Genomic DNA, 26,026 nt, shown 5'->3' with positions numbered 1-26,026 from the left:
TTACAGTTTTGGTAAGAAAAATGAATGACACTTTGTTTATAAGGGTATTTTTACTGTTATTTAAACACTGCTTAGACAACATGCCAAATTTACACAGCGACCTACAAAGTTTTTCTGCTAAGATGAACCGTGAAGAATTGTATTTTGTCTTACTGCAGAATCAGATGAAATCTGGGAAGGCCGCTAGTAAGTGTTTAGTCATCTTAAGACACAGAACAGGAAAAAGGAGAGATCAAGTGAAAAACTCCTTAGGCCTTGAAGTTTCCCCAAACAAAACCTGTATTACAAAGCAACCCATCCTTCTGTGGGATTGCTAACTGCCCAGGTTTTACCCTTGCTCTACTTCTGCCGGGTGCCCTGGACAACAGTATTCCCATCTCTGATTTCCTCTCGTGTGTGTAAAAAGAAAACAGTTCCTCATTTCACAAAGATGTTGTCAGATTTATGGTTGTAAAGTGACAGACACCAATTGTCATGATGTACCACAGTTAAATTTCTGTGAAGTCAATGATGAGGTCAGGAATGATTCAGGTCAGTCCTGAAAGAATGGAAGATACACAGTGGACTTGTGTTTGATACTTATATTCAGTGAGAAATTTCAGATTTCCAATAAATCATACAAGGCACTGCATTATAAATGGCTTTTCAGCTTAACATGAATGAGCTTTTTTTTTTTTCTCTTTTTCTCCTTTTTTAACCTCATTTCTCTTTTTACGAAGGTTTGCAAAAGTGTATTAAAGAAGGCACATTGCTGGCACTTACACCTTGGTTTGCTTTCTAAGTACTTCCATCTCGGTCTGCTGCCTACAGTGCCTGCCTTAATGCTGATGTACTTCAGTGAATCAGGCATCCCCCTCAAGACAATGCAAGTAAGTCACTAATTACGTGGGGAAAGTAGAAAAGAAAAACCCGCTAAAGCCCACCGTTATTTCTCCTCTTAAGATTTCCAACAAGAAGTAAGTTTCACTGCGACCTTAAACTACCTACCCAGATGTTATTTAGCACCTCGGAGACTTAGCGCAGCAATTAGCTAAAGCTTTGTCGCGTCCCCTGAGATATTTTTAAGACGTATCGTTGAATTTCTAAGAAGCGTTACTGTTAGCAGTCCGAGCGTCACCGCATTGCCGTTTCCCCACACAGCTCACCGCCGCCTCACCCTCGCCACCTCCTCAGGAGAGAGGAACAGGAAGAGGGAAAAGGGAGGAGGAGAGGAAAAAAAAAAAAAAAAGAAGAAAAAAAAAAAAACCCAACCCTGCACCACCCCGGCACGGGGAGCACGCACGGCGGAGGCGCCCCGCGCCGGGCGGGTGTTTATAAACAGCGGGACACCCGCGCCGCGCGCCGAGCGGGGCCGAGCCCCGGCGCGCGGCGGAGGGGGAGGAGAGGCGGCGCCGATTGGCTGCGCGGCTCGCGGGCCCCTATATGCGGCGGGTGATTGGGGCGGCCCGCGCGCGCGGGCGGCGGCGCGAGCCCCCTGCCCCGAGGACGGAAGCGGCAGCGGCTGCCGGGGCTCGCCGGTCAGGTACCGCCGTCTGCGCCGGGCCGGCCGCCCTCCCTCCCGCTCTGCCGGTGCGTTCGCTTGCAAAGAGCAGTCCGCCTCCCTCGCTTTCGGTGTGAAGCGAGTAGCTGGGTAATTAAAGTTAGCGAATGTACTCTGCTTTCTCCTCTCCGTCTGGCTTCGGGGGCTGCAGGGGCTGGGCTGCGCCGGGGCGGAGGGTGTCTCGCTTCTCCGCGTTTCTGGAATTGCGGTGCCATGCTTTGGGCAAACTAGTTTTCCGACTGCTTTGTTTAAAAGGTTTCTCCGAACGCGGCTGTCTTACTCCTGCCGTAAAGAAAGAAGGGTTTTGTCCGGCTTTTGGGTTTTCACATTTCTGCGATGAACGAGACCCAAACTTCAGCGCAGTTTTTCTGTGTTTTGCGGAGCCTTCCAGCAGATTCCCCCCGGGTCTCTTGCCATTGTCTGATTGTCGATTGTGTTCAAAGAAAAGAAAAAGCAGGGAAAACTCTGAAACATTTTGTGGCCCTTTCGGGGTATTACTCACGCCCCGAGCCGCGGAAGGAAAAACTCGCAGCCGCTCAAGGTTTGCGGGGAAATCGCCCATTCAAAGCAGTGGCAGTGCCGCCGCCCCCCGGCCCTGCATCCGGCAGCCGCTCCCGCGTTCCCATTGCTCTAAATATTAATTTTATTTTTTCCTCTACAGGAAAAGTGGGTGTGGGGCTTTTTTCTTCCCCCGCCTAAGGAACTCGCAATTCCGGCTCGGAGTTTCTCCGCTCAGCCCTGGGTTGCAACACGGGGACGCGCCCCCGAAGGCGCCGGGGCAGCCCTCCCGCCCTGCCCTCGTTAGCGCTAATGAGCGCCGGGAGCTCCTCTCCCCGCGCGGAGGCTGGCGGCGCCCCGCCGGGAGCACCCACCCCTCTCCCGAACTATTTCTGGGGACTCCGTAGGAAAAAATCGGCGTGAGGAAACGCATTAGGCGAAAGGGGGAGATACCGAACGCTTTCAAAAAGCGCCTTAATTTTTTTTTTTTTTTTTTGCGGCGGGGCTGCGGAGCCGGCGGGCGGCGGTCGGGCGCGCCGCTGCGGCGGGGGTGTGCGAGGGGCAGGGCCGCGCCGGCCCCCTCCTTTGTCTGCCCGAAGGGGCGGCCGCATGGCCGGAGCTGCTGCCGGGGCTCCGCGGGTGCCCGGGGCTCCGCGAGTGCCCGGGGCAGGCGGGGCGGGGCGGTCCCGAACGATCGATCTGGCTCATGTCGGGATCCGCGGGCGCCCCGCAGCTGGCGGTGGCGGGAGGGTGGCGGTGCTGCGGCCCGCCCCAGTGCCAGCGTCCCAGTATTCCTGAGCCTTCTGGGTTTCACGGGTTTTGGGAAGAGCTTGGGATGCGCCGGCTGCCGCGCCAGGACGGGGTGTGGGGCAGAGCCCTGGGGTCCGGCGGGGGAAGGGGCGGCGGGGTGCTCGCCCTCGCTGGGGGCGCATCGGAACGCCTGTGCTTTTTAGCGTCTTGAGCTGCTGCTGAGCAAGATGTTGGGAGTGTCCAGAGAGGGGAGACTGGCTCTGTTGTAAGCAACTAAACTAAGTGCAAGGCAATGCCAAAAAGAAAAGCCTGTAATTGTGTTCTGGCCGTGCAAAGCGGTGGAGGACTCTCTACGTGCATCTGCATCTAGTGACTCGCCAAGGATCCCTTAGCAGTAGTGTTGAAACGCCTAGTGTGGCTGTTGAAATCTGTTTTGTATGATGCTGTCTTGTTCTCGCTTCTCCTCCCCAATTCTTGCATTCCTCCTAGCAGTTGGAAAGGGGAAGGGATGGGGTCAGCAAAGGGATAGATTATTTTAAAAGAAGGGAAAACAGTTGTAATCTAAGAGAGGATAAACGCCAGCTTTTTTTTCCCCTTGTTGAGCAGGGCAGGCAATATTAAATCACAGTTGATAACAGCCATGGAGTATTCTAGCAGTATTCCAGAAGGCTGGACTGTCACATAGAGCTGGGTGTTGCTCTGGTATTATGGGAGTTACTGGTTGTTCTGCAGAGAACTAGTTTCATAGAAGCCGACCATCTGTTATATACAGAAATATATCATTTTGGTAAAAATATGGGCTTTTTTGCTGGTAAGGTTTTGGGGGTTTTTTTTTCTGCTTACAAATGTAATAGCAATATCTGCTTAGTCGCTCTCTTCCATTGAGTCAGTCAAAACTGTATCGCTTTGTTTTCTCTAAGATCCATAATTACTGAGAATCAAACTGGTTGCTCATTCTGCTCAAAGCCAGCAGTTGGGACAGTCTCTCTGGACAAACTGGAATAGTGAGTACTGAAGCTAGGAATGACAGTTCACCTACAGATCAGGGAGAAGCATGTGGAAAACCCTGCAAGTCATAGCTTATCATTTGAAATGCCAGTGGCTTGTGTGTTGGGTGTTTTTCTGCACCTACAAGTGTTATGGCATCCAGGATGTGCTAAGCATTGCCTCATCTCCCATGGTTATCTGTCTGTACCTGAGGAATTGTCTAGGTAATCCTTTAACTTGATGTTGCTTACTAAAAAGTACAGAAGTGGGAGGGGGTTTTGCTGTTGGGAAACCTCACTGCAGTTTTGCTGTTACTGCAGTGGGTCTGCTGGGCCTTGGAACTGGCTAAAAGTGATGGATTAGTGTTGTGCTGCTAGAACTTCCTTCCATACCAGCCTGCGGGGTTTCGTAAAGTACCTTTATCAGCTTCCTGGGATACACACATCTTGAGTGAGGCTATCTGACCATTTAGCAGACCTCAGTAATAACTACTCTTTAAATTCCAGTGCAAAGCAGCATGGTGCACCTCTGTCAGGTTGGCTGGAAGTGACAGCAGGATTTTCCACTGATACAGGAGACATTGCGTATTTGGAATCTTTGCAATATTTGGGAAACACCGCTCCAGATTCTGAACAGAAATCTGTACATTCCTGAGTCTTCAAAGGCTGAAATAAGTCACAGACACTTGAGAGGTTTCCCTTTTCTCATAAGTTTTGAGAATAGGATATTTGCCCTTGGAAAGCAAGGGGAGGAATGCTATTGAAGGACCTGTGAAAGATGACACCAGTTAGATTCTGTAGTCAATGGAGAAACCATCAGAATGTGTGGAAATAGGATGATGAAACAACCCCTTTGCTTTAGAGTTGCAACTTTTTAGTATGAACCTGTACCAGTACCTGTTGCTTGGGTGACTGCGTAGTCTGATCTTCAACATAGAACTGTGGCTTGGAGATGCTGCTGCTACATGCCCAAATAACCCAGAAAATCTAACAGATCTCAGGACTGCTTAAACATCCTGTGGACAGATGATGTTGAAAGTAGAGGATGTTGTAAGCAAAAGTAACTCCGGTTTGAAGGACTGTTGAAGAGGGGCATAGGTCTACGTATTGCTAAAGACCGCAGACTGCCTTGTAGTGCAGTGCAAGTTTACCTGCTGCAAACCAGTTTCATGAGGTCAAGTTTGGTGCCATCTCCAGTTTGCTGGATATAGTCTTACAGTCTGAATAAAAAGTGTTCGGTTACTCAACTTCCAGGAATGCTGCTGGTGCCTTGAAGGTAAGCTGTCACCTTTCAGATGCAGCAGCTCAACCTCACCCACTCGGGTGCAGCAACTTTGAAATAAAGAACCCCTTCTGCCAACACAGATCATGTACTGTTGGAGGTGCCTTGGGACATACCAGCAAAGGAAGAGATTTTTAGCTAGTACTTTGGCATTTAGACTGAGGAAAGTTGCTTCAAATTGAACTTGCTGTTGGGTCAGTAAGTCACTTTCTGCTCACATTTCTCCTGCTGCATCCTGCAGCTTTTTTCTTCCAGTTGCGCTGCTGCTAAGAACCCGAAGAGTCTTGTGCTGATTGACGTAAACTAGCCTTCTGTCTTGGGGCAGGAAACTTACAGTTTTTCTTGTTCTTTAAACTGCTATTCATTGTACACCACTGCAGCCCCCTTCCCTCAGCCCTCTATTAGTTGTGGTTTTCCATGGAATATGAAATAGAGGATAGATGGATTTTCTTCTACTTGACTTGGTTAACTAAAGGAAGATTAGCCTTTCATTTTGCACTGTATGCTCAGGTATGTAATCAGTGTGTTTTATTGTTAAGACTAGACAGTGCTTTTTGCAACTCTTCCTTGTAGCTTTCCTGACTTTCCAATAAAATACTTACTCACTACACTTTCAGTAGGAAACCCTTGTAATGGGTAACAGGGGTGGTAAAGGTACCATACTTGCGACTAATTCTTTTCTGAGTTTCTGGCTGCTTTGTTTGAAAGACCCAAGTGAAGTCTTGTGGTAATTACAAGTACTGACTTTCTATTGCATTGTTCTCTAAGCTCAACTTTCTAGAATGAGCAGGCATCTTTAATGGATTTTTTTGTTTTTCCTTCTGCCTTAAGTCATCCCTGTCTTTTAAGCTTCTGCTCCCATCTTTGTAGCTTCCTTCTAGAGTCCACAGACTGGTGTTTTGTGGTCTGCCTCCTAATGAATTCCATTTGTAGTTTCTACTTCACTCTGTTTCACTAAACTGTCCTCGCAGCAGAGCTTAATCTTGTGCTGTGTGCAGTTCAGTTACATTCTTGGCCTTACATCAGTCTTGCATATAAATGTGTGTGCATATACACACATATATACAACAGACACATTTATAAATTTAAAAATACTATTTTTACTGGCTCTTGATATTATGAAATAGTGTGACCTACTATCCATTTCTCCTAAGCAGAGACAAGTACTTCTGGTTAAATGCAAATACACAAGTTGCTTCATGTTAATTTACAAAGTAGTCTTGGAGAAACCTCACTGCTTATTAAACATGTTGGGAGTGTTTTGCAGCTCCTTTGTTTGACTTTTCTTATCCAATTTGAATCTTGAAGCTAGGCCTGAGGAATTCTTTGTGTAGTCTTCTGTTCTGCGGTGTGTTACGGCCATTGACTTGTTAGCAGCTCTCAGTGAGGGTACTTCATCTGTGGTGAGCTAGAAACTGCAGGATGCTGTTCTTGAGTTGCTACAGCTTACTGTATTGTCACGTTTCTCGCTGGTGCATGTGGGGGGTGCTGGTTCTGTTCTTCCACTTTTCTGCCATGAGCCTGTGCTGTTCCTGCTCCCCATGTTTTGTAACAGAAAAAAGCAGATGAGTGTCTCCTGTTTAGTCCCTGGCCTTGTTGCCTTGAAAAAAAAGGCTGTATAAAAGGCCAAAATTTTCCTTGGTTCCCACAGAAGTAGGAGAGGATTAATGGAATTCATCCCACCCAGTCTGCAGACAGGCTTAAACAAAGCCTTGTGCCGCTATTATTCCAGCCAATCTGCAGCTCCTTTGTATATGTTGAGGTGGTTCTCGATCCACTTTATGATAAAATCTGAGGATTTTGGCTTTCCAGCTTGCTTGAAACAAACATGGAGACCCCCAATATGTATGTAGGATCTTCTGTATTGAGTCTGTTCTTCAAGAGCTGTTGGTTCTTTGTAACTTTATGTGAAATACTTGACTGTCTTGAAAACTATTCAAAATGTGAAAACTACATTAAAGCCTTGAACTTATGTAGTCATATAAAATAATTGAGATAGACCTTAGCTTAATGCTGTACTACTGAAATAAAGGAGGCTAGCTAGCCATATGAATCCAAATGTCATGGAAGTGCAAAACCAGTAGTGACTTCTGTCAACAGCTGTTGCAAATGCAGAAAACACTCTTCTACTTTTCTGGTGGCTGGCTCTTCCAGTACACTTAAATTTGGCAAAACTTTCTTTGCTGTTTTCTCTAACCCTCTCTTCAAACTGACTGCCGCTCCTCAACAAGTGGTGTCTTGGAGAGAGATGGGAGAGCACAAACCTAACAGGTCTGGATTGTGTCTGTTTGCTAGGAGTTTGACTTAACATACATGTACCTCTTAATGTAATGCTTCTAGCATGTTTATTCAGTTTCAGCTTTAAAGCTGTTTGGGGCTTTCTTATGGCAGTGAAGACTGTGTGCAGTCTGGAAGTTGGGACTTAGGAGAAACCGACAGTGTGGTGTGTTTGCTGTTTCTAGACTATTTGCCTGAAGTTAGGGTGACTCTTTTATGGAATTCAAGGTGCTGTTTATGTAACTTCAAAATTGAATTAATTAAAAATGAAGTTTCTTAACTTCTGTTGATGTATCTTGAATGACTAGTACTTCATGCTTCTGTAAAAAGTGTGGGTGTACATACACAGTGTGTGGAGAGAGAGACTTCTACACTGCATTTGCATTTGGTGCCAAATTAGTGCTGAACTACCACAAAAGGGAATTAATCTCTTAAGAAAACACTGAACTACAAATACTAAACAAGAAGTGAATACATGGTCAGATAGCCTGCTTGCTTCATTTGAATAGATTGATTTCCTATTAATAAAAGAAGACAACTCACTAGATGAGATTATCCAAGAAGCAGACAGGGTTATTAATAACTCTCCTCTTCCCTCAGCCTCAAGTAGAATACAACACTTCTTTCAGCTTAAGATTTGCTGGCAGCTATGCACAGTGGTGAACGGGAAGGGTTGAGAATGAACAAGGCATGATTCTGTTAAGGGCCAAGGGAACAGAGCATGCAATGACTGTCTGTTCTTAAGTGCTTGTCGATCTGTGGGTGTAAGGAAAGATAGAGTGGCTTAAGCAATATTTGCTCTTTGTGATCTCAAGAGGAGGGCTTTGAAGTGTTGTTGCAATGGCAGCCCCATTACGCTTGTGGGGGTGATGAGCTGTTAGGGAACCTCTTTAAGATTAATGATCCCCTTTCTCATGATTTTTTTCATTCATCGGAAAGCTCGTCTCTGAATTATATATGTAGATGCTTTCTTAGGTATTGATAGAAGTATTGTTTTTTTTCCACAGAGCTGCTTCTTTTCTAAGCTGATCCTATAGTTGCTTTAAGAGGACTGCCTTAAATTCCTAGGACACCTTTGTGTGTAGATGTGTGCTTTGCTTGAGGTACATCTCTGCATGGTGGATTCAACCTAGTGTTAGACCTTGTGCTTGCTTGGGGGTGTGTTATGTGATGAGGAAAGCATGGCCTTGAAACTGAAGACCCGGGTACTTCCCAGGCAACACAGCAAATTAGTCTGCACTGTCTGGTGTCCCTGTGCATAGGACTGGGACCTGATTTGCTCCTTAATTTCTACAACATGTATAAAGAACTGAAAAACAGGCTGTGTTCCTGACTATGTGACTTGGGTCATCTAAGTGGAAGAGTCTTTAACAAAAGTGATGTTGGCTCCTACTGACCCCAGGTACTATTGAGATGGGAACCAGCACCAGTGTTCTGCAGCCCAGCTTCCTTAAACTTTTGTGTGCGTGGTTTGCGGGTAGACAAGTAAACCTGCAGACTTGCTTCCCAGGGCTTTACTTGTAGGTTTAGGAACGTGAACTACTGGAGGAAAAGATTTGATGCAGAAAGGGGTGATCCAAGACTTCTGCCATGCTCAGTTGTGTATGGAGTATAAACGCCTGGATGGTAGGGCAGCGTGACACTTGGCTAAGGTTAATAAGCCATGCATAAGAGAGGCAAACTTAGGCAGCTAAGCTGATTTGGAAAGTCTAGATGGGATGTTACTCGGCTGTGTGGACCATGAGTTCACATATCTCTGACCTGTGCAAACTTAAATCTGGAAAAGAGAGATGTAAGCCCAATAGAACACGAAAAAAACTCCACTATTTCCTGTACCCAGTAAGTTAACCAGTATTTGACTCGACTTCTTTTTAATTCCAACATGTTTTTTCATTGCTGGTCTAACTGAAAGAAAAAAAAAATGCAATGCTGTGGCACAAAAAATCCCTGCATTTTAATCTACAAATTGAATTGATTTGTCTTCCTGCCTTAGTGCCTGCATGCTAGTGACATGTGTAACATCCAGATTTTGACTAAATTTTTGCCGCAGTAAGAGAGATCCATCTGGAGTTGGATGCTGAATTGGGATCATAGGCTAGAGTATTATCTGAGGAAGAGAGATTGGCTGCAGAGCAGATGAGAGAATGTTTACTCTGGAATGAAAAACTTAAAACATGGAACGAGGATAGCAAAAGTCTAGCATGGTTTAGAAACAGCCATGGTACAACAGTATTGGCCTTCTGTTTAAATGAGTTCTTTGCGCACTTTCTAACTCACTGTATTTTTTTGAAAAGTATTCTGAAAAAAAAAGTGAGGCCCCATAGAAAAGCAACTTAAACTAGTCATCTTGCAATTAGTTGTCAGTCTTAAATTTTTGACTTCTGCATTTAGCTTGGCAGCTGGCAGCTAGTCTGCCTCAGATACTTGTTCAGCTTGATCTTCAGGTATGGCCTGGAGACTGGAAATCACCTTAGGTTTGTGGGGAAAGCAGGCAGGAAATAACATCTCTAGCTGCAAATAAATATTTGAATGGGCTTACTTAATGGCAGCAGAAGGAATTACTGATTAGGCATGACTGTAATGTTGTAGCTCTTCAACTTTTACCATGCTATGAAACAGGGATTCAGCATTACTGTGTAACTAGAGAATTTGCATTCTCTTGTCATCCAGTATTGAGCTTTGGACTAGATCCATAACTGCTTGCTTATTCAAATTTCTTTGGCACAGGCTGCCCAGGGAGGTAGAGGAATCACCATCCCTGGAGGTAATTAAAAAAATCTGTAGACGTGGAGCTTAGTGATGACTTGGCAGTCCTGGGTTAATGGTGTGACTTGATGATCTCAAAGGTCTTTTCCATCCTAAATGATTCTATCATTCTATGATGCTAATTGCTTTCTTTATTGTGGGCAAAAGAGTTTTCTTCAGCCTTCAGTTTGAGCCAACTTTCAGCTGAGAGCTTGACCTGTGTAATGGGATGTCCTTCTGAAATACACATTTGTAAAGAGATGAGTACGCTAATGTGGGGTAGAAAGCAGTGGCAAGCTAGCCCTCTTAGTAATGCCTTTTGCGATCCTCACCCACTTTGCATACTCTGAGACTGATGTATAGTCACTAGAAAATTCTTTACACCACTTGTACAGAAGGTTCCAAATATGAACAGACATGACCTGCTATAAAACTGGGGGGAAGCTTTCTGGAGCGCGTAAAAAGTGCTGACTGAAGTGCTGCTCTGAAGCAGAAAGAGTAGCGCTGTGCAAATGGATTTGATACTTAAAGCTCTGCCACCTACACCCAATGGGTAACGTGAGCAGCTGCAGTTAGTGTGCTCTGCCCCTTTGCTGTCTATTTTTGCCTTATTACATGGGAGTTGAAAGGAATGTGTACCAATCTCGCACGTCTTTAAATACTGGCACTGTAAATGTGAATTTATATAAATACAGACTGCTGTTCGGTGTAGTATTAGAGCTTATCACTGGCATCTGCTGAAACGGGTGCAATGGGTTGTACAATAGGTACCACTATGGCCTTTGTAGTTGTATCTTAGGGCTCTGACTTGCTGCGTGGAGGTTAAGTGCTCTACTTAGTCACTCTTCTCAGAAAATGAGGGCGTGTGGCCTCAATCAGGTTGCTGCCAGACTCTGAAAATTCGGAGTATTATCCTTACTGTTGGTATGAAGAACTGGCTCTTTTCACCCAATCTGCTGCACACAAACCAAAGAATTGCATGTTGGTGCTTGTGCATTTTGTGCAAAATCCCTTGAACTAAATTACTTGTATTTTGGAGGTTTTCATGCTGGAAAATGCAGTCCTCCTTTTTAGCTTGTATGGGGAAGAGTCTGCAGTGGATATAGTAGGTTAAAGCAACTGAAAACTGCAGTCTAAGCATAGATTGGTGCTTGAAAGGTGTGATTCTGCTCCTCTCCTGATATCTGCACAGTAGGTGTTCTAGGGGACTGACTGATGAAAGCACCTTAAGGCAATTCTGTCCATACTGGCAGATGTCTCCATTTAGATTTGTTTGTAGCAGCTGGGAAGCTTGCTGCTCCTTTTAGGGGAAACGGAAGAAGTCACCCTCTTCCTTTCCACCCAGTGGGCACAGCAAGTGCAAAATCTCTGTAGAAACTACATCTCTACTGGCACTTAGATGTCTCTTGGCAGAGTTGAGTATTACAATCTGTTTCTGCTTCCAGCCCTGAAGGAGTTGAAATGCTTTGCTCAATTGCAGTCTAATGCTTTGCCATCCTTTGAATTTCTCTACCAATGAACACTTCAGAGATTGCCCCAGCACTTAGAAGTGTTACACATCAATGAGAAGCAGTAAGTGATTGCAGCTTTCAGTGTCTCATTTTTCTATATGATGCTGCTGTTATCTCTGATACAAAGCTCTCCTGAAGGAAGTGCTATACTTCAGGACCCGTTATTTTTCATAAGGGGATTACTCTTGACTGAGCAACTTCAGAATCACTCAGGGAGTCTGTGTTTTGGAAGGTGTTAAGTTTCACCTGAAAAATCAGGTGTCTGCTCAATCTGAGAGATCTTCAATGCATGCACAAAAAACATCTAAGAATGCCGATTCTAACATCCCAGGAAACTGTCCCCTGCCTGCTGCTGGCAAACTAAAGAATTTGCAGGCAAAGCCTGCATATGAGGCTGCAGAAGGTGTGTTAAATGTTCTTGAAACAAAATTTTCAAAGCTACCGTCAGTGATCCCTGCATTAATGTTCTTTATTGATGCAGCATCTATGACTTTAAACTTTGCATAGATCTTCATAGCAGTAGGCTGGTTCTTTTTGTTAATCCCATTGTCATTGTGACTATATTTTTCTATGGGATACATGTCCAAATTGACATCCATTTCTCACCAGTTCTGTACAGAAGATGGTGTAACAGTGGAAGTTTTGACAATACTTGAAATTATTTTCTTTGCAGGCTGTGTGCTTATGCTGTCTTTCCATCCTGGCATTTGTGAACTACGTAGGAAGGAAGGTTTAGCTAAGTACCTTAATGCATCTTTTTTTCCTTAAAGTGACCTGTCACTACTGCAGGAAATCCTAGAAGTGTCACAGGTGTAACTTGGTGTTTCTGTTCAGTTTTCTTTTGTGATACAGCTCATCTATGAGGAACTTGAAGATTAGTTTTAAAGCAAATTATTAATGTATAAAGAGTTCTTCAGATCTTGGGGAGTGAAGGAGGACATAGGCCAGGGTAGAGATGGCAGATAGCATGACTTGTGAAGACATGTCAGCAACAGAAAAATGGTGAGGAACCTGGATTATGTAATCTTGTAGCTAAAGCTGTAAGCAGCAATGTCCATTCAGGCTTTGCTCCCATTAACTTAGGCACATACTTTCTTACCCTTTAAGTAGTCAATTGGAAGGGAAAATATTGATAAACGTGTAATTTTGTATTTTGATGGCTTAGTTGATGTGCTAACTTGACTATGTTTCTGTTGGTCTTTTGGTGTAAGCAGTATATAAATCAGTACAGCTGGAGATGGAAGAGTTCAATTTCATAGGAATTTTAACTGTTTAAATTGCTCAGAAACCAAACATTGCAAACTAGTTTAAAATTCTACTTAAACAAAACTGTCAAACGTGCCAAAATGTGTTCTTTGAACCCTGTAACTCCTTTCTAAAGAGATTTTGAAAGCTTCAAGAAAATCCGGCTTGCTCTTTTCAGGATTGTCGTAGTACACTGAGCTTGACAAATTTGTCTGAATTAAATCCAGGCAGTGCTAATCTTGGGCCATGCAGCTTTAACTGCAGAGTTTCTGCTTCTGGTCACCTCTGTGATTGGGCACATTCCTTTGGTGCTGCAGTTTAGGTCCATGTGACATCTGAAGTCTTCCAGCAGGATGGAGCATCTCTGCAGTGTGCCTCCTAACCTGGACATCCCGCTCCATTATTAAAAAAGTTCTATCTGGAGTAGCTCATGTGACAGGACTAGTCTGAATTCAGACCAAAAGCCTGCCCTAGACTTTAAAGTTTTCTGTAGTAACACAGGGCCTTGGTAGTAGCCTTAAAATTGAAAAGACTGAAAACTTCAGAAACGTGTGTTACATCTGGTTCTGCAAAGGAAACCGTTGAGTGCTGTTGTGCACTTAGGTTAGGCTCTAGATACAGCCTCTAGATACAGTGAATTAAGCACTCTGATCTTTCCTGCAGGGTTTCAGCAGGTTGCTTTCTGAGGGGAAGATGTTGGGAGGAAGCTGAATTTGGCTTGTTGAGCAACTGTATAAGCTCCAGAGCTGTTGCAAGCTGTGGAAGGTCTGTGTGGTGAGGATGGGTTGGGGAAGAGTGACTTTAAGGCTGTTCCCAACTGGCAGCAGTTAAGCTTTTGATGTCAACCATCCCATAGGACTGCACCCTTAAAGTGTCTCTTTGGCATAGCCAAGGTCAAGACATGGACATAAGAGATCAGCAGCTCTTCAGATGACTTCTGTTTGAAACTAGGTAATGTTTGAGGTGTTCTTTCTTGTAGATCTTCTGAACTTCATCTAAGAGTTGTTGATGTGAAAGGGACAGTTGCTACAAGCTGATAGTGCAAAATGGTTCTATTTAGAATGGTGTTTCCTGGAATATCCTGCATTGCCTGGGAAAAGCCACTTGTGATTTAAACATAGCTTCTGTCCTAGGCAGAAGGAGTGAAAATAACTGTATATTATGATCTCTTTGTCCTAAAGTGTGTCACACAGGGATGTGGTATGTCAGATATTACAGGTTAATTAAAGCCCAGCATGTGTATCATACCACATGACAGAATTTGTAGCTGGGAGTTGTGGGGTGTTCCCTCTGGGTGGTCTTAGTTGGTCTCTCTTGAGTTTAGGGTTTTTATCAGGGTGGTGGTAGTTGGAAAAAAATTTCCGTGTTGGAGTGCCTTATGTGTGAATGTTGTCCCTTCATGGCTCTTTTCCCTGCAGGTCTGTGTCTCTGGTGTTTCATGTCTAAAGTGTCTCTGTTTCTTTAGGATCTCCCATGTCTGTCTCTCCTCAGAGGACTTTCCAAAAATGTTCTGTTTCTGTCCTGAAATTAACTTCAGACTGACTTTTTTCAAATACTGACTTCTGTGAGCATTTAAAGTAGCTCTCTAAGGATCTGCTTTTCCACAGTGGTCATTCTACAAGATATCAAGTTTGCGTAACAAACCATGGTAGCTCCACTTTCATCCTAGAACATCTACTGAATGCAAAATATGGAAGTGTAAATAGTTACTACATTCAAATGACAGTCATGCTTGTAATACTGAAAGGTTAAATTACAAAGCCCTTTAGGAAAGGTAGGATCGCTGCAGGGTGAAAAAGGCTTGCAGTACTTGCAACTAGACTGCATGAGTTGTGAATCTTAAATCTACCAGAAAGGAAGGCAGCTACAGGAACTGTGTATGGGTGCTTGGTTTTTCCAGTCTTTCTCCAATCTCAGTGGATCTAAAAGCTTCCAAGCCGCAAGTAAGAAAATGCACACCAAGAGGCAAAACACTTTTAACTATGGTCAGAAAAAATGGCCATCGAGGATGGTTTTATCTCTGTTCCACCATGTTTCCTCTTGCTGGGGAGAACACATGGGTATGGTATGGTGGTTGGGTTTTTTTCTTTTCTCAGAATCTTGAGAATTAGTTGTCAGTGAATAGCTCCTGTGGTGAGTCAGCCTGTTCCCCTGTTAAGGGAAGGAGAGCATGACTAAGCCCGAAGGATGGGTGTTGTAAATGAGCTGTAAAAAGTTCTGACAATGAAAGATGGGATGTTTCTGAGAGGGGATTCTGAACAACTTCTGTCTACTAAAGGCTGATCTAATTCCCCTGAACTAGATCGAGGTAGTGATACACCAGACTGTCCAGCCTTTAGTCAGGTGATTTCATGGCTTGCTTTTTCTTCAAGGAAAAGCTTAAGTTTTCTTTCCAGCATCTCTGATTTCCAGGAGGGGGGGTGCAAGGGAGCAGAAAATCTATGTGCATCTCTTGTGCCCTACTATCTGCTCCATAATAAAAGCTGTTTCCGTGGTGACTTCTGTGTTTTGTGGTTGCTGGTTTTTTGTTCTGGAGGTGCTTACCCTTCCCTAGTGGCAATAACTGTCATGTAGGCTAGTCTTCAGCGACTCTCACTTTTGTGTTTGTGATGTTGACTGTTGTCTCTTTTTACCAGATGACTTGGGCAATTGCATATTGTTGCCAAAACATGTTATCCAAGTGTAACCTAAAAAAGTTGTATTTGGTGACTAGGATTCCAGTGTTTACCAGGGTAGACTTTGCTTCAAGTGGCTAAATAGATTGCCTCGTGCTCTTTTAACTTTCAGAAAAGTCAGTCAGCTGTTTTAAGCTGTCACGATGATCAGGCAACCTGACCACCTAGGCTGAGCTTACCTTTTTTTTTTTTTTTTTTTTTTGTAAACTTAGTTGGGGGAATAATGCTGCAGCATTAGTGCTAGCTGGTCAACTTTGCAAAGAGTACAGAGTTTTTGGAAAAGAGCACCAATAAGTATCTAGGTTGGAGGAAAAACCAGAACTTATCCTCACTCTCAGGAAGTAGCGGGCATCTTCAGACCCAGTCCTCCAAAAGGAGCTATCAAATGTCTGGATTTCTGTGACATGCCAGCTTGCCTGCATCTCTGTGCTTCATCTGAAACCAGTAAGCTTTGCACTAGCGTTCTATTGTAAAGTTGCTGAGTTTATAACTCTGAGGTGCATTGTTTAGCTTCGTGTTTCCAAAATAAAAAGGGTTTAAACTGATACTATAAAAAGGGCTGACTTTTATTCACCAAACTGCCCATACAGCTTTTTTGTTATGCACTACAATTTGCAAGCCTCAACTGCACCAATGCACAGGTTCCATTTTTAACAGCCAGTCCCCTTCCTGTTGTAGATAACTACAGCAGAAAATTGCTGCAGGTTTTCTTATCTCTGTATAATCTGTTCTGTTCTTGTCATGCTATCTAGTTGCAAGACCTCAAATGGGTAAAACAATGTCAAAACGTTTGTGTTGCGTGTAACTTTTTTAACATAATAGTGACAGCTTGTGCTCTCTTGCTTCAGGGGCTGTGTGTCTGTTTAAGTAGTGCTTAGCTTGTGGGGTGCTAGTCCTGCATTTCCTCTGGACTGAGAGCTTACTCTGTTGTCAGGTTTTTATGGGATGAACAAGTACTTCTAATTCAGGCTGGTTTTGTTTATTAGATAGGAGAGACAACTCTGGCTGCAAGAAGTGAATTTTACAAATTGCAGGGGGGAAGGCTGGGTTTGGTTGGACTTTCTGTGCTTAGGATTATTTTCTTCACTAAAACTCTGGCTGGTAGCAGAGACAGGAGCACTGCAATGTTAGCGGTCTGGTCTTAACCGGTGTGTCTGTGAGAGGGGTGCCTAACTGGAGAGTCTGTGTGGTGCTGTCTGGTGTAGCTTGCTCGTAACCTGCCTCATAACGGTAGCTGGGATTACAAACAATCTCTGTCCGCACCATCAGTTAAAAAGTAGAGGTCCTAAGCTGATACATGGGATGTTTGGTAATGGGTGCCATTGGAGCATGGTTGTACTAGTGGCACTTTTCAGCCAACCTCAGGCTGGCTGTGGAGGTTTAATGGCGGCTTCCCTTCAGCAGGCCTGCCCCGGGCAGAGGCAGGAGAGCAGCGCTGCCCTGGGCTCGCGGCCCCTGCAGGGAAGGTGCTGGATGAGGCCGCTGCACTGCTACCAGGGCTGGGGCAGGACAGACCAGCTCCGGCAACGGGGTAACATGGAGGTGGCCCTTTCCCTCAGGGTGGAGGCAGTGGGCTTGTGCGGGGCCGGGGGCGGTGGCACTGCGCTGGGGTACGGGGGTCCTGCCTGACCTGCACCCCCACAGCCCTTGGCCAGCCTGAGGGCTGCCTTGCTCGCCAGCGGGCCCCGGGCCCCTTGCAGAGAGCCTGGGTGCAGGCTGTGAGGCGAGGCCTGCGGGGGCTCCGCCATTGTGGCCTGGTGCTCCCACTGCCGGCCTGGGTCTCGCTCTATGAGGCTGCTTAAAGACAACTTGTAAACTCCATCATTTGTAGGTGTGGTTTCCTTCCTAGCTTAAAAGAACTAAGGGCAGTGGGATTTTCTGAGAAAGGGTTTCTTGTGTGGGAACTGAAGCCTCTGTGCCAGGTTCCCCTTCTTGTCCGGCCTCCCGCAGCCTGCGCTGGGGCCTCCAGCTCGCTGCCTGGGTTTGGGGGGGCGTAGGTAGGTATGGTGGGGAACGTCTGAGCAGTCAGCTCATTTCTGTGGCCAAACTTAAAACCTAACCTGTGTTAATAACAGCTCACTAAAACTTTTCCCCTCTTTCCCACCCCCACTTGCAATTGGTAGGTGTTCATCTTCATGAAGGAAAGAAGCACAGGAGAAGACCCAGTCAGAGCTGTAGCGTTCACGTCAAGATGCTCCAAAGGGAAGACGCTCATCTGCAAGTCTCGTCTTTCAAAACTGTCTGTGTTCTTTCCATGAGACAAAAATCTTTTTTGAGAAAGATGACTTGTGAAATCTGTGAGCAAAGCTGGCTTTGCAAGGATGCCGAATGAAAGACAACGTGCCTTACGATGGACACTTACCTTGGAGTGACACTGTGCTCTTAAACTAAAACACAGGCACTGTAAAAACACTGATCCCAAACAAGAATAAGGATTATAGAAACTGCATCAGAATGTTTGTTAGTCCCAGAAGAGTCAGAAAATGCCATTTTTTGCAGATATTTGCCACCTGCTTTGTATTGTGTCTTATGATTTTTTGGGCACCATTTGATAATCATATTGTGAGTCATATGAAGTCCTATTCATACCGATACCTCATAAATAGCTACCATTTTGTGAATGACAGCCTGTCTATCAACAGGGATAACTTGGGCAGAGTATCAAGCTACCAGTACCTGATCAACCACAGAGAGAAATGTCAGCAGCAGGATGTCCTTCTCCTATTGTTTGTGAAGACTTCTCCTGAAAACAGTCATCGGAGGGATGCAATTAGACAAACTTGGGGTAACGAGAAGTATGTTCGTTCTCAACTTAACGCCAACATTAAAACTCTTTTTGCTTTAGGGCGACCAGCAGGTCAGCAGCAGCAAACACAGCTGCAAAGAGAACTTCAGCTGGAAGACCAGAAATACAATGATTTGATTCAGCAAGACTTCTTGGATACTTTTCACAATCTTACTCTTAAATTGCTTTTGCAGTTTAGCTGGGTGAATGCGTACTGTCCTCATGCCAAGTTCATTATGTCTGCAGATGATGATATATTTATCCATATGCCAAATCTTGTTGCTTATCTCCAAAGTCTAGCACAAATGGGTGTTCAAGATTTCTGGATTGGTCGTGTCCATCGTGGATCACCCCCCATAAGAGACAAGAGTAGCAAATACTATGTTCCATATGAAATGTACCAGTGGCCCTCTTATCCTGACTATACAGCAGGAGCTGCTTATGTAATATCAAATGATGTAGCAGCTAAAGTATATGAGGCTTCATTGACCCTCAATACAAGTCTTTATATAGATGATGTTTTCATGGGTCTCTGTGCCAATAAAATGGGAATTGTACCACAATATCATGCATTTTTTTCTGGGGAAGGAAAGGCTCCATATCATCCCTGCATTTATAAAAAAATGATGACTTCTCATGGACACGTAGATGATCTTCACCAGCTCTGGAAGGAGGCTACAGATCCCAAAGTTAAAGAGTTTTCTTCAGGGGTTTGGGGTAGAATATACTGCAGACTAGTTAATATTGTGCTTCTCTGTAAACTATACTATGAGGACACGTATCCTTGTTCAGCTGCATTTTCTTGATACTTGAATATCTGCATTGAAGATCGACTGAGCCAAAACAACTGTAGCTGTTTATTCAAAATACGTAAATGTGGAAAGAGGTAAAACTTACATGTGAATAGTTGGGGTTTGGGGGGGGAAAGATGGTCCCAAATTCTGTTCACGATCTCTTATTGGAATAACTCTCCTATTGTATTGCAACTTTTTACATTGTATCCTCTTCCTTTACACTCTCCAAGGGATGCAAATCTGGATTAAATGAACTATAACGGACTTCTAGACTTTGAAATGCTTGGTGAAAATGTCTACTACTTTGAAATTGTCAGTAAGTCTTAAGTTTTCTTTAAAAAATGTATGTGAACTAAGGCATATGATAAAAAATAATCTTCTATATCAAAATGGAGTAGACCTTTCAAAACATGAGGAAAATAGAACTTCTGACTTGATGAATGAGACTATTGCAGTAATTTAGAGCAATGTTAATCAGTTACAAATATTCACCAGTTCTCAGTGCTTCATGGAAAGTAAGTATGGACCTGCACAATTGACAAACAGTGAGTGCTAGAAGTGAAGACTACTACAACCTTTTCCTCAAAGCTTGCTAAGTCTTTGAAATAGGGAAACAGTGTTTGAGTGCCCTCTGACTTGGTTGTTTTAAAGTAACAAAGGAGTTCCCTCTAGAACCTGAAAGAATAAAAATCAAGCTATTGCTTGTGTAACTCTTTTTGCTCATCTTTCTCTGCCTTCTGAAGACCGAGGCAGTATATTTAGAGTCCAATCTTTAATAAGCAAATAAGCTAAATGTGTTTTTTTAACAATACCTGTGCTTTCCAGTATTCGTGGTTCTGAAGGTGAAAAGCAAGAAAAAGTCCCCAAAAATATTACTTACAGGTATTTTGAAGCTGTTAAAGACTGTAAAAAGCAAAATTTCATGCTTGTATAACAAAGGAGGAAGATACTTGCTGCACAAAGTTTGACTTCACAGTGAAAGGATAGGGAGATGATCATCCACAGAAACTTAGTACACAAACCAAAATCACTAAAACTTCTGTAGCCTTAAGCACAAGGATAGTCTTTAAAATTTCAGGGTAGTTTGTGTCCACAAAACCCTGTATCTTAAATATATTTCAATGTTAATATCAGCTGCAGGAGGAATAAAACACCTGTGTGTTGTAGATCAGGATAGAATTCAAGTGATATTTAAACTCCAGCTGTTTCGAATTGTACTGTGGTGCCATATAAATATTGCAGAGAATCAAAGTTCTAGGATGTCTGCAGTCTTTTCTTGTGTAGCTCACTAGTGGTGTTTTCACAGACTCTCAGGACAGATATTTGAGTTGCTAATTGCCAAACCTGTGGTAGCTCTTCCTGGATTGGACGCACAGCCCACAAGGTACAGTCAGATACTGCTTACGATCTGATCTGATGCTGGAAAAAGTTCGAGCATGGATAGTGTCAGAAAACTACTTCTGAAAGCTTGAATGAGTCAAGCTTACCCAGCAGAGCAATAACAATGCAAAAGCTCACAAATCATCAAGCATCTGTTGGAAATGTGCTAATTACAGGAGCAATACTACTTGTTTTCTGTCTGAGCCTAGACTTTTTCCTTCTGCCTGAAGTTCCTCCCTGTGTGGAGCAGTGAGGTACCTGACCTGTGTTTTCTGACTTTTCTGTGGAACAGCTATACAGACTTAAGTAACTGCTACAGCTGTTGGAGCTGTGCTGCAGGTTTTAATGGTTTGAATGGCTAATGGTTTATATTAGTGTAGACAGAATCCAGGAGTGAGCTTGCTGTTCTCTAAGATGCCATTTCAGATGTATGGTAGGTAATTACTGGAATTAAGTGAAATAGATAGCTTTCTGTAATTGGTTTTCCAGAAAGAAAAGAATAAGAATCCTAACAGGACCCAAATGTTTGGTATGTACAGAACCCACAAATAAATCATTTATCAGTTTCAGAATGATTGAAGAATGTAACAGCTGCTACTTTAAAAAGAACAAACCCAGCCTGTACAGATTGATTACAGTAATGAGGATGCGGGTACTTTAAAAGAAAAAAAAACAAAAGACGGCGCTAGATCTATATAACCTGTTGGCTTACAGAGAAATAAAGGCACATATAGAGAAAGTAGTATTCTGTGCTGAGGGAAAGCTGCTTCATCAGATCTCTGACCATTTAAATCAACAAGCTGCACAGCAAAATGGCGCTAATAGAAAAGGCCACCCTGTTCACTGTGGGGAAAGAGGGTCTTCATACACAGTATGCAACCGAAATGTACTAATAAGACATTTTTTCCAGCATAACTATGTGCTGGGATTTATTATTTTCACTCATACAAAAAAAGGTAAAATAAGTTTTAACTAAGTAGCTTAAACTTCTATGGGGTAGTGACCTAGCTAACACCTAAAACACTGCTTAGATGTAATTTGCCATTATCTGAAAGTCATTTTTTACTATTGTAACACTTTGTTTTACAGCTGGTTTGAATTTTGTTTGGTTTGTTTTTCAAAAGGGCCCTGATGTTTGTAGTATGCATTTTCTTTTGCTGCAGTGAAGAGAAGTTGCTTGTTGAATAAAAAGGAAAGCATGAAGGCACTCCTTTCAAAAAATGGAGATGCTGGAAAACTTATTTTCTGGTTCTAAACGGTGACTTAAGATTTGTACACCTTCATCTGGATCTTTTGTAACAATAGTCTCAGTGCTCCAATGCAGGGCTGTCAGGTTTTACTTCTACAAATAAAATTCTTGTCAGCCTGAATGGTCACTCCTCATTAAGAATTTGACATTGTTGCACAGCATATTTAATGCTAAAATTTTTTTACCTGTTTGTTTGGTTTGCATCATTTTCCCTTTGATACTACTAATTTTTATACAAATTATTCAATATTTATTCTTAAACTTTGCTCTGTACCACAAAGACAATTGTTTTATAAAATTTGTTTTGAATAAACAGTCTTATTTCTTTTTTTAAAAAAAAAAAACACCACAATGAGGTTAAATATTTCTTGTTGTCGTCTTTGTAACAGACAAGCTGAGCTCTGATGCTTTTAAGTGCTGTTCTGAGTTCCCTGTCAAAGAGAGGACTTCAAACTGCTTCCCCTTCTGCGCCGTTCCTCATATTCTACCTTGAACCAAACCTTTTGTGGTGTCTTCAAGAAAGGAGAGGACTCATAAATTTGTTTACCAAGCTTCTAGGTCTGAAGTTGTATAAAACTGCCAGATGTTAGAAGCTTAACCTGTTGTTAATATTAACTCCAAATGTGTATGTTCTTTTTAGGCAACTGTTCCTAAGAGATGTGTATCTATCTAAGTAAGTTCTATTTCAGATGACACTCTGCAGCTTTTGAAAACTAGCTGATGGTTTGGAGACCAGTTGTATTTTCATAGGGTATAATTAAATTCAGATAGGAGTAAGTTGCACTTTTGTATGTTTCTCTCATTTGCCTAGCATAATGTATCAAGCTGGTAGTTTTAGAAATGCAGTCTTTTGCATCAAGTAATTTCAGCTTATACTTGAGTAAGATAGAGGCATAACTGAATTGTACTGAAGAAAACAAAGGAAATTAAGTCAGTGAAGACTGTGGGGTTTGGTTTGTTGCAGGGTGAGTTTTGTTGTGGGTTTTTTTTGGTTTGCTGGTTTTTGGTTTTGTTTTTCTTTGCTCTTCTTGCCCTAGAAACAGTGCAGTATAACTAAATTGAACTGGGTTTTCATTGCACCTCTTAAACTAAAATGACTTAAGTATTTTAGACTAAATCATTAATAATCCCTTTCTCAAGACTTTGCAGAAAGGGAGAGAAGATTTTTGCTTGCATTTAAGAAACCAGAAACTTCTTACAGGCATATAGTCAAATGTGAATATCCTGAATGCAATGAGATGATCTTTAATACTGCTTTTTTTGTACATATATGCAAGGCTTATTCTAATGATTTATTTTCTCATGCCATGTAATTAATACTTCTAAGAAAAAAGGAAATTGCAAAAAAACCCCAAGCCCCCAACTGAAAATAAAAGATAAATCTTGCTTGCGTTTCCAGCTGACAAACTGTGTATAAATGCATGTCTGAAGCATTTCAGTAACTTGACTATATCTAATTTTAATCTTAGTGAACCTTCACCATAGTTGTAGTGAATGTACTATAAACGCAGTTATCTTAATTCTAAGAACAAAACAATGATACTGGCTCATGTATGCAGCCTTACCTCCTCCTTGTTGACAAGTTCTCATCACTTTCACTCATCACCAGGACTCTGCTAGATCCTCCTTGACTAGCTTCATGCATCACTTCAATCTGAATAAAAAGGACACATTAGAAGTCAAAATACTCAGTTGCTGATCTTTTTATTAGAAAACATCGACTCTTTAAAAGAATAAAAAATGGATCCTGCCTAGTCTAGTAAGACACTGGACAAGTTAATTGAATTCTGTATATGCAGCTTGTAAATTAAGAATACCTCCTCTCCCTTTTTCTGCTTCCTTGTTCAACATTGGCATGGGAGGCATTCTTGAATCCAGACAAAGTCTTTGTTTTTCCACCGTGGAAGGAGGGTTATCCCCTTACGCAGATCATTATAGGCATAGCAGCCTGTTAGAGTCTGAAATACTGGGGGTTTTTTGTTTCCTGCCTTCACGTTTTCAGAGTTCTTTGTATGGTGCTGTATGGAGAAGTCTAAGGGAATCCATCTTGTGCCTCTGACAAGTATCTTTGCGCTAGTAGCAGTGTTGGGTAAGTATATCCCCTCAAACACAGCGCACAGCATACATGTGCAAGGGCTGTTCCCAGGTTGAAATGGACTGGAGTTTTTTACGTAATATTTTGATAAACATTAACCTACTTCCTTGTCCTGTCTTGCAGAGTCAGATCACTTCAAGTGTGCGCCAGGCACGTTTTACACAGGCTTTTCCTCTTTTGTTTTTTTTCCCTGCAGCTTTGAAACACTACTTGGGGCTTACTCAAAGGCAAACTCTTCAAACTCAGTAAAACAACTCAGCTGTTGAGTTTGCAGTTAATCCAATATCTAAACTCCAGCAGAGTCTTTTAAGTTCCTGAGCACTTTCATTTTTAAGGGCTGATTGTGGGGAAAAAAGCAAGCAGTGGCCTGCCTTACATTCTGTGTAACTAAGTTACTTAGCTGGTTGGTGACAATGATGGGCTCATTAATAAGCTATCCTCACCTGAAATATTGCCAGAACAAATAAAATACAAACAAATTTTATAGCAACAATGGAAAGGGAAGGAGAGGGGGTAATACCTTGCACTGTAGTCTTAGAAAGTAGATTTAAAAGTGCATTAATGGATGTTTTTATAAAGCCTGTATCATGTTGTATGCACTTAATTGTGGAAGGAATGCAACTGATTACCTGCATTATTGGTGCAAATAAGACTAATTCCAAAGTTACTTTCTGTGAGTTCAAAGGTGAGACCAGCTGTATGTTCCTGCTGATAACTAGATTTTATTCTGTGCTTATTGCTGAACTCGTTGGCTGTTTTAGCCATTTTGGGAAATGGGCTGAATATAATTTTTGCTTTTCAGCTTCAGGGAAATAAAGGTCAAATGTACAAGCAAGTCAGGGTGTGGATAACAGAAGAGCCGGGTTGAAGTAGCTTGCATTATATCAAAAGGTAAATAGCACAATTGTGCCAGGTAGACACTTGATACATTTCAAGCTTTTTCTACCTTAGGATAACACTATTCCTCCCCTTCTTGCCCCTAACAATACCCATACCACCCAGAAAACAAACTTAACAAAACCCCAAAACAACTAGTTCTAATCTGTGTAGAATTTCTGCACTAACAGGATTAAGCCATTTTTTGGATAACTGGGGCAAAGCAGCACATCCACTAATTGATGCTGTTGCACAGTGAGGGTGCTAACTTATTTCCACTAATGCTTAATTTTTCAGAACTGGGAGTGAATTTCAGAACTGGGAGTGGCTGTTACTGGTGTAAGAAGCGCTAATGTATGAGGTTTGTTCTGTGAATTACTTACTAAAAATCAGGAAGTCTAAAATGCTTATTTTAAGAATACCTTCAATAATAGTGGACTAAACGGGAAAACACCCAGAGAACTTTAATCATAAAAGGTGATCTCTGCTATTGGATGTGTTCTTTATGTAGAGCTTACCTTTAAAAATCCTTTGTAAAATAACTAAGGAACTATGAAAAAATTAACAAGTGCAGGGGCTAGTGCGTCATCGTCTTTACCAGGTATATAACCTGTTTTAGGTTGGGGTATTTCATTTCCCCAGAGACGTACTGACAAAGCTTATTCCTTTCTCCCTCATCTGACCCCAGACTGCTGAAATGTGAAGAAGGCTACTTGTTGGTTTTATCACACTTCAATGAGGCAGCTAAATCAAGATCATACCTCTTTCCCCTACTACTCAACTTGTTTTGCTATTCTTTTTGAATATTAGTTGTATTATTTCCCTGAACACATTCAGGACCCTCTCAATTTTTTGTTTCTTGAAGCATACCTTAAATTGCACTTTTTTTTTTCTCATTCTAGTGATACATGCTGCCCTAACGAGCTAATAACATGAATCATAATGCAGGGAAGATGCAAGAAAATTACAGCAAAGGGCTGTTACTATTTAAAAGGTTGTGAGTGAACAGCACTGCGTATGATTTGACTTCAGTCTTTTTTTTTGTAAACTTCTAACTGAAAGGATGTTAGCAAAGTTACATAATACTTGTCCACAGACCATTCAGAACACAACTTGAGTGGTACTCCTGTCCCTTACAGGTGTATTTGTGTGGTCTAAACTCAAACAGATGAGGCATTACTTGAATTTGACAGGAAAAAAAATAAGTTTGGTCTCTGAAAGTGGCTATTTCAGCTAGCTCGGGGAAATTAAAAGTTGCAGGATGCAGCTGCAGTTCATTGTAGTTACAAGAATTGCAGATGAATGAAGTTTCTGGATCCTTCTGATTCCAGTCTTAAA

At 42.6% G+C, this 26,026-nt stretch overlaps 2 protein-coding genes across 10 annotated transcripts in view; one reads left to right on the top strand and one right to left on the bottom strand.

Annotated features, from left to right (window-relative positions):
- The window catches only part of MCF2L2 (MCF.2 cell line derived transforming sequence-like 2), a 181,087-nt gene that overhangs the window by 66,245 nt on the left and 88,816 nt on the right, over window positions 1-26,026 (bottom strand). For all 6 annotated transcript variants that reach the window (XM_055723577.1, XM_005438482.3, XM_055723576.1 and 3 more), the window contains exon 15: window positions 23,283-23,371. In XM_055723577.1, the coding sequence (XP_055579552.1) occupies window positions 23,283-23,371 (89 nt within the window). The remainder of the gene's footprint in view (window positions 1-23,282; window positions 23,372-26,026) is intronic.
- Window positions 1,279-23,103, top strand: B3GNT5 (UDP-GlcNAc:betaGal beta-1,3-N-acetylglucosaminyltransferase 5). Of its 4 annotated transcripts, none has more exons than XM_055723579.1 (2): window positions 1,279-1,522; window positions 17,633-23,103. In XM_055723579.1, exon 2 carries the CDS (start codon window positions 17,964-17,966, stop codon window positions 19,098-19,100), a length of 1,137 nt encoding a protein of 378 aa, XP_055579554.1. In that variant the 5' UTR covers window positions 1,279-1,522; window positions 17,633-17,963; the 3' UTR covers window positions 19,101-23,103. The 4 variants fall into 4 exon arrangements, with proteins under 4 accessions (XP_055579554.1, XP_027660061.1, XP_027660060.1 ...); XM_027804260.2 differs by having other exon boundaries at window positions 1,279-1,569; XM_027804259.2 differs by having other exon boundaries at window positions 1,279-1,630.

Source organism: Falco cherrug, chromosome 11 (genome assembly GCF_023634085.1).
Source record: "Falco cherrug isolate bFalChe1 chromosome 11, bFalChe1.pri, whole genome shotgun sequence".
Classification (NCBI taxonomy): Eukaryota; Metazoa; Chordata; class Aves; order Falconiformes; family Falconidae; genus Falco; species Falco cherrug.
Note: the sequence above shows the minus strand (reverse complement) of the source record. Positions and strands in the feature narration are given on the sequence as shown.

Coding starts and splice junctions, on each gene's coding strand:
- B3GNT5 (XM_055723579.1), top strand. CDS start 17,964: ATGTTTGTTAGTCCCAGAAGAGTCAGAAAATGCCATTTTTTGCAGATA.